Source organism: Onychostoma macrolepis, chromosome 15 (genome assembly GCF_012432095.1).
Source record: "Onychostoma macrolepis isolate SWU-2019 chromosome 15, ASM1243209v1, whole genome shotgun sequence".
Taxonomy (NCBI): Eukaryota; Metazoa; Chordata; class Actinopteri; order Cypriniformes; family Cyprinidae; genus Onychostoma; species Onychostoma macrolepis.
The window spans coordinates 30,943,360-30,951,288 of NC_081169.1; the positions used below are offsets into that span (position 1 = coordinate 30,943,360).

Sequence of the window (7,929 nt, forward strand, 5' to 3'; positions counted from 1 at the left end):
TTGTGTTTTTTTGTTTAACATTTTGAAGTCAGAGCAAAGTGTTTCAAATTTGGGATAAAATGTCTTTGTAATGTGTTGATAGTTAGTGCAGCCGGTGAGGAAGTGCTGCTCTGTCTCCACTTCCCCATGATTACAGTGTGGGCAGATGCGGCTCTCTCTGGGCAGCCAGTGCTGGTGATATCTGTCCGTCTCTATAGTGAGAGTATGGTTGCTCAGTCTGTACCTCGTCATTTGTCTTAGTTTACAGTCTTTCACTGTACTCAGATATTCTGCGGTGGTGTACTCTCTGTTTAGGGCCAAATAACATTCAAGTTTACTTTGTTTTTCTATTGTTTCTTTCCAGTAGGTTAGATCATTTTCTTTGTGTTTTAATAATTTGGTTGGGCCGGGTTTTGTGGATTAATATTTCAGTGTCCTGATGCTGGATGCTGTTAGTCGTGTTAGTCTGTGTTTGCAGCTTCAGGAGCATCTGAATCAGGGGACTTTTTGGAGTTGGGGTCAACTGGCCTAATTCTGCCCTGCATGCGTTGTTCGGTGTGTTCCTCTGTACTCTGAGGATGCTCTTACAGAACTTTAGGAGAGGACCCCACACTTCACTGCTATGTAATGCAATGGGTATTTCAGTTTGGATAGATTTTTTGATGGCGTAAAAGGCTCTTCTTGCTTTCTCTTTCAGTTCATTCACAGCCAAATTTAGCTTACCAGCTGCACTTATCTTCAGCCCGAGGTGTGTGTAGTTTGTGGTGTATTCAATGTTTGTCGTAGCAAGGGTGAAATTGTGTCTCTTTCCCTGAAGTCTGGGTCTTTTCTGAAATGTGAGTACTTTAGTTTTGTTAGGATTAATAGTCAGGGCCCAGGTCTGACAGAACTTGTGCAGGATGTGTAGGTTCTGCTGTAGACCCTCTTCTGTTGGAGACAGCAGAACCAGATCATCTGCAAACAGCAAGAGCTTAATGTTGGAGTCGTGTAGCGTGAGGCCAGGCGCTGCGGATTGTTCCAGGAGTTTTGCCGATTCATCAATGTAAATATTGAAGAGGGTCGGTGATAGCGGCACTGTGCTCTGTGAGGAAGTGTACGAGTCTTGTGTTGATGATTTTGCAGAACAGCTTCCCAGATTGCTGCTCACACAGATGCCTCTGTAGTTGTTTGGGTCTGATTTGTCTCCGCTCTTGAATACGGGCGTTATGAGTCCTCGGCTCCAGGTTTCAGGGAAATGACCAACACTCATTATGGCCAGTCGGAGTTTATGATTTGTATTTTTAAGCATTTCATTTAGGACGCTGTCTGGTCCACTTGCCTGTTTTGTTGGCAGGGCCTGTATTTTCTCCATCAGCTGTTTTTCTGTGATCGGCTCATCTAGTGGATTTCAGTATTCGCTGATTATGTATTCTATATGCTTTAATTTTTCATATATCTGTGCTTGTTCTGTACTCATGTTTATTTTGCCATAAAGTTGTTCAAAGTGATTTTTTCAGGTGTTTCCATTTTATATATTTATTTCTTCATGGGTCTTTTTATTTAGAAGATTGCAGTTGTCCAGAAACTGTTTGAATGGACAGATTCTTCAGTTGTTTTGAGTTGATTTTGGACGTACTGTTCTTTCTTCTTTCTGAGTGTATTTTTATATTTTTTTAGCTCTTCATAATAATGAAGCCGTAAATCTGAACGGTCTGGTTGTCTGTGTTTTTGATTTGCGAGCTGTCATAAATTTTCCTTATTCTACAATCCGAATCAAACCATTTTTCATTCTCTTGTTTTTTCTGTGAAAAACATTCACAGGTGGAGGTGGTCATGGAGATGGTGAATGTCCAGTGTAGGGTGATGGACCCGGCACAGCCACGTGAGATGTCTGCTGAAGTCAGTTCTGGGTAGGAAGGTGGAGATGATTATTTTCGATGTTGGGAAAGTCTGTGTTGCTTTAATTGCCGCTTGTGTAACTGACTGTGCCACTCGTTCCTGTTTTGCCCTCAGGTCACGTGTATGATGATGTGGCTGCGATCACCAAGTTTTTCTTTGACAAGTTGTTGAAGGGCACTCTCTGTGTTCGGGCACCAAAGCTTTAATGTTTTGTGGTTGGGAAAGAGCTGCTTTTCATTGATAAATCTGCCATTTGAGTCCATTAAAATCACTATTTCTGCATTTCTGGATGTGCTTTCTTGATCTTGGTGGTGTTTGGGGTCTATCTGCGCTGTTGGCTCTCTCTCTCTCACTCACTCACTCATTCTCTCTGACTCTAATTCAATTCAGTTCAATTCATTTCTATAGCGTTTTTTGCCATACATATTGTTTCAAAGCAGTTTTACCCCTTGTAGATTCAAAATATGAGCAGGATCTTTGTCCAAATGACCTTAATCGCATTCAATAAGATCCATTTTTTAACTAATGCATTTATTTATTTATTTTATTTACATTTATGGATAATTTTGTCAATATTTACTCAAAAACTGAGCTCAGTGAGGCCTATCAGATAAAAAAAAAAAAGCTAATTGTTAATTGAAAGAAATTTAAACTAGATTAACTCATGGACATTTATTGATTGGTGAAGAAGCACCAGAATATTAATATCGCGGGACTCACTCGTTCTGCCCAATATTTAACATCACGAGTCAAAGGTTATCATCAGGACAAACTCTTAAGGACTTGTTTACAAGACGGACCCACAAAACCTGTTACAATTCCTTTCTAAATTAAATTTAAAGAATCTTTTGTAGAATTGTATTTACAAAACTTTGTTTTACAATAGCTTTAAGTTTTGTATTATATATTATATAGTATTGTGCTACTATTGTGTTTTAATGGAAGCTGTGACGTCTCCGAGGGTCTCTGCTGGTAATCAGCTGGTTAAAACCAATAAGTGCTAATGGAATATGTTCCAAAACACTACAGAAAATCACTTTTTAATGGTTTTACTGGTTAAAAGTTGATGGTTTATGATGGTATTTGTAGCGGAAACCATTAGAATTTTCAGCAGGGTTGTGTTCTACTGTAATGTTTGTTTGCCATGAAATAGCCTGTGAAGCTGATAAACTTAAACCAAGTCTAAGTGGACTCATTCTGCTCGATATCTGCTGGGAGGACTCCTCCAGACGTGCGGTAGTTTGTTAAGCGTCTGTGAGCCGAGCTGCAGAAGTCAGAGAGCGCAGACTCCAGCGGTCTGTGGTTCCTCGTGACGTCTGCAGGAGCGCCTCACGTCTGTCAGAGGAACCGGACGCTCAGAGACGCAGCATGGTAAGATCATCTCGTCTCTTTCTGTCACATCAGTAACTGCATCAGTAACGTGTTTGAGCCTCGCAGCGCTTAGGGTTAGTCTGAGCCAGAGCTGCTTTATGACTTTACTGGAGTTAAAACAGGAAGCGAAGCGTTACAGCACAGCAAAACACACTTCCTGTCCTCCATCGCTCCGACCGGCCGCTATACCGGCCGTAATTCAGTCTGATTTGAGCTCAGCTCTGGTTTAATGTGTGGTGAAGCTGTCCGGTGGAGTTACGGATCTGTCTGTCGTTTCTTCAGTCGAGTTCTCTGGTCGTGTGCGAGGTGGATGTCAGTCTGCAGGAGAAGCTGAAGAAGTTCCGCTTTCGTAAAGAGACCAACAACGCAGCCATTCTGAGTGAGTCTGACTCTGATGTGTGTGAGTGTGATCGCACGCCAGACGCTCATTCTGCTCATGTGCTCCTCAGTGAAGATCGACATGAAGAAGCAGCTGGTGGTGCTGGAGGAGGAATACGAGGTCAGTGTGACCCTGCTGCTGCTCTGAGGGTCAGGAGGTCAAAGGTCATCTCACCTGTGTGTGTGTGTGTGTGTGTGTGTGTGTGTGTTTCAGGACATCTCACTGGATCAACTCAGAGAAGAGCTTCCAGAGCGTCAGCCTCGATATCCTTACATCCATCTCCATCTGCACTTAGCAGATGTTATTAACCATAAAAACAACATTTTGTTAACTGAACGTTAACCTAAATAATTTTTTTTAACTTTAAGTACTAAAATAACTACAACTGAAATAAAGTATATAGACATTTAAAGATGAAGCTAATAAAATGACCAAATTAAAATTGAACTAAAATTAAAACAAACACATAAAATACTTGTAATAAAATAAACATTAAATAAAATATTAAAAATTTAACATTTTATTTCAGCTACTTGCCAAGGCAAAATTTCTCATTTTCATTTAATTGAAATACAGTAAGTAAAACTAAACTTGAAATAAAAATTAACAATTTAATTAGGTTTAAAAGGGAAACTAATAAAAATCACAAAAAAGACTAAACTGTAACTAAACCTAGAAAATACTTTAAATGAAATATTTTATTTATATTTTATCTTATTTTGTCTAGTTGCCAAAAGCAGCATTTCTGCTTTTCATTTAATTTAACCTGATGTGCTAGAATAAATACAACTAAAATGGACATAAAAATTAATTAGTGCTGTCAAATGATTAATTGCGATTAATCGCGATTAATCACATGCAAAATAAAAGTTTTTATGTAATATATGTGTATATTTATTATGTATATATAAATACAGATATGTATACATTGAAGAAAATTTTATATTTATATATAAATATATTCAATATACAAATGAAAACATGTAAATATTTTCAAAATATATATTTTGTGTGTGTGTATTTATATATACATAATAAATACACACATATATTACATAAACAAAAACTTTTATTTTGGAGGCGATTAATCACTTGACAGCACCAAAATGAATAAATTAATGGAAAATAAGAGAAAAAATAAAAGTAGTTGAGAATATGATAAGCTGCAGCAGTGTGTGTGTTCTTTGACTCAGGTGCACGTATATCGTGTACAGTTATAAACTGAGCCACGGTGACGGACGCGTGTCGTACCCGCTCTGCTTCATCTTCTGCAGTCCTGTGGGTGAGTACAGCCGTCCGCCGCTCTCTGAACCCGCTGAAGCAGCTCTGAGTGTGTGTTCTCCTCTGGACCCCGGCAGGCTGTAAACCGGAGCAGCAGATGATGTACGCCGGCAGCAAGAACAGACTGGTGCAGTCCGCCGATCTCACCAAGGTCAGGCGCTGACCACACGCCCGAGTACTAGAGATACCGACGAGCTGCGCATGATAATTACCATCAGCCGGATCCTGCGTGCTCAGAACATTCTGGCAAAGTTCTATCAAAGTTATGAAGAAATGTAACAGTAAAGTAACAACAGAATGTTTGAGTTATCTGAGTTACTTACACACGACCAGTCAGACTTTAATGATTTTAAAGAAGTCTCTTCTGCTCATCAGGCCTGCGTTTAGAACAACACAATTTTGAAATATTTTTTACTATTTAAAACAGCTGTTTTCTATGTGAATATCTGTTAAACTGTAATTTATTTCTGTGATGCAGCTGTATTTTCAGCATCATTACTGCAGTCTTCAGTGTCACATGATCTTCAGAAATCATAATAATATGCTGATTTACTGCTCAACAAACATTTCTGATTATTATTATGTTGAAACAGGTGAGTAGAATTCTTTTCAGGTTTCTTTGATGAATAGAAAGCAAAGAAGAACAGCATTTATCTGAAATAGAAAACGTTTGTAACATTATAAATGTCTTTATCATCACTTTTGATTAATTTAATGCATCCTTGCTAAATAAAAGCATTCATTTCTTTCCCTAAATCTTTATACTGACTCCAAGCTCTTGAATGGTGTAGTGTATAATGTTACAAAAGCTTTTTATTTCAGATAAATGCTGATCTTTAGATCTTTCTATTCATCAAAGAATCCTGAAGAAATGCACTCAACTGTTTTAAACATTGATGATAATAATAATAATAATAATAAGTAATGATGCTGAAAATTCAGCTTTGATCACGGAAATAAATTACAGTTTAATATATATTCAAATAGAAAGCAGTTATTTTAAATAGTAAAAATATTTCACCATTTTATTGTTTTTGCTGTATTTTGGATCAAATAAACGCAGGCTTGATGAGCAGAAGACACTTCTTTAAAAAACATCAAACATCTTACTGTTCAAACACATCAAAAACACAGTTTTTTCTCTTTCTGAAACACTGTAGTTGGGCGTTCAGCTAACGATTTTTTAAATGTTACTAATTGTTTCAGAGAGCATTCAGAAGTGTGTTCGATGGCATTGCTGTTGTCACGGATTCATTAAAGCTATGAATCTTTTCTCCGTCTGTAGATTTTTGAGGTTCGTAATCCGGACGATCTGACCGAGGACTGGCTGAAGGAGAAACTCTCGTTCTTTCGCTGATCGTCATGAAGTCACTCAGAAGTTATTCTGTTTTAAATCATTCTTACTCTTATTTCATGTATTATGTCAGACATCGTGCCTGTAATTCTGGAGAAGCTGGATTGTGAATCAATCACATAAATCACGTCTGAATCTCAGTGTGTCTGCTGGTTTTTAGTGCTTCAGCTCTAGAGAATCGCATTCACTTCTAGAAAACAAACTAAATCATTGTTTATTTACAATGTTTACACTGTAATGAGGGAAAAACTACCAAAAAAGATGCTCACTAATAAGTGATTCGCTCAGTTCATGATGGAAAAGCAAGAAATGAGACGGTTACAAACAGCAAATGATCAAACTACAGCAGGATAAAACCAGCCATTCATTCCTCATCAGCATCTCTTACAGATTGCACGCACACACACACACAGCAAAAAAAGGCTTATCTTAGTTTTTTGTCTTGTTTCTAGTAAAAATATCTGGAAATTCTTAAATTAAGATGCGTTTACTAGATAAACACACTGAATTAATCTATTTAGTCTTGTTAGGGGGGAAAAAAAACTACATTAAGTGCATTTTGCTTAATTTAAGTAAATGATCTGTCAGTGGTGCAAGTAAAACATTTTTAAAACAAGATTATTTTATTTGGCAGATGGCAGGTAATTCTACTTACTTTAAGCAAAATGCATTTATCTAGTAAATGCATCTTAATTTAAGAATTTCCAGATATTTTTACTAGAAACAAGACAGAAATCCTAAGTAAGACGAGCCGTTTTGTTGCAGTGCTGCGCACGCGTCTGTCAGTCTCGTGTGATTCGATCGGGATGAAGAGAGAGCCGAGACGGAGAGTTCAGAAGAGCGAACAGGAACAGCAGCTCATTCGCTGTCGCTGGCGTCGCTGGAGTCGGACGCTCTCTCGCTGCCGCTGTGCTGGACGCTGCTGCTGTTGCTCCTCGCTCGCTCGCCCTCCTCCTCCTCGCTGTCGTCATCGCTGCCGAAGATCTCCTCCTCGTCACGCGCCTGCCGGTCCTCGCCGCTCTCGCTGCCGCTGCTCTTCCTCTCGCGCCGCTTGCTCTCCTCCTCTTCCTCCTCCTCCTCCTCCTCCTCCTCCTCGACTTCATCCGCGGGCCGCTCCTCATCCTCGCGCTCAGACTCGCTCTCAGAGTTATCCGAGTCGCTGGGTTTCTCGCGCTCCTCGCCTGAGCACAGAACAACCGTTACATTCACATCAAAGGAAGGTTTACGATGAAGTAGAAGTAACATCACGCACTAAACGCTCCTTCACAACTGTATGATAACTATAACAGCAGCTATGACGTTAACTATAGAGATGAGTATAACAATAGTTTGGTTTTGTGCTAAACACACAGGAACATGACACAAAGGTGCTTGTGTTACCAGAGTCCTGCATGTCTTTCTCCAGGTCCAGCTCCTCCTCTTCATCCTCGGGCTCGTGATTCTCCAGCTGAGCCTTGCGAGCCTCCTGTCCATCAGACACACACACATCAGCTCATTTACTGTCTGCTGTTTCTGTGCAAAGCAACTCTATCTGCTGTTTCTAAAGGTGACGGGGCAGACTGTGATGTGAACTGACCTGAGCCTCCAGCTCCTTCTCGTTCATGTCTCTGTGTTTGCACACCAGCACCGCGTTTGTAGACGACTGAGCTCCGACCTTCGCTCGCCGCTTGCTCAGACGCACCCTAAA

General features: G+C 39.6%; 2 protein-coding genes across 2 annotated transcripts in view; one reads left to right on the top strand and one right to left on the bottom strand.

The window, feature by feature from the left end:
• The first annotated feature begins 3,093 nt into the window (after positions 1-3,093).
• On the top strand, positions 3,094-6,382 carry gmfg (glia maturation factor, gamma). The gene is made up of 7 exons (XM_058745279.1): positions 3,094-3,228; positions 3,511-3,607; positions 3,678-3,727; positions 3,821-3,870; positions 4,807-4,889; positions 4,966-5,039; positions 6,174-6,382. The coding sequence occupies exons 1-7, from the start codon at positions 3,226-3,228 to the stop codon at positions 6,243-6,245; spliced, it is 429 nt and encodes a 142-aa protein (XP_058601262.1). The 5' UTR covers positions 3,094-3,225; the 3' UTR covers positions 6,246-6,382.
• Positions 6,383-6,440: 58 nt separating this feature from the next.
• paf1 (PAF1 homolog, Paf1/RNA polymerase II complex component) overlaps positions 6,441-7,929 on the bottom strand; it is a 6,336-nt gene continuing 4,847 nt past the window's right edge. The window contains exons 12-14 of the mRNA XM_058745277.1: positions 7,819-7,924; positions 7,623-7,707; positions 6,441-7,423 (exon numbers count right to left, since the gene is read on the bottom strand). Of these exons, the coding sequence (XP_058601260.1) occupies positions 7,101-7,423; positions 7,623-7,707; positions 7,819-7,924 (514 nt within the window). The 3' untranslated portion in view covers positions 6,441-7,100. The remainder of the gene's footprint in view (positions 7,424-7,622; positions 7,708-7,818; positions 7,925-7,929) is intronic.

Bases quoted from the DNA above. Each gene is read 5' to 3' on its own strand.
- gmfg (XM_058745279.1), top strand. The intron at 3,608-3,677 runs GTGAGTCTGACT...TGTGCTCCTCAG, and splicing joins CAACAACGCAGCCATTCTGA to TGAAGATCGACATGAAGAAG. The intron at 3,871-4,806 runs ATATCCTTACAT...ACTCAGGTGCAC, and splicing joins CTTCCAGAGCGTCAGCCTCG to GTATATCGTGTACAGTTATA.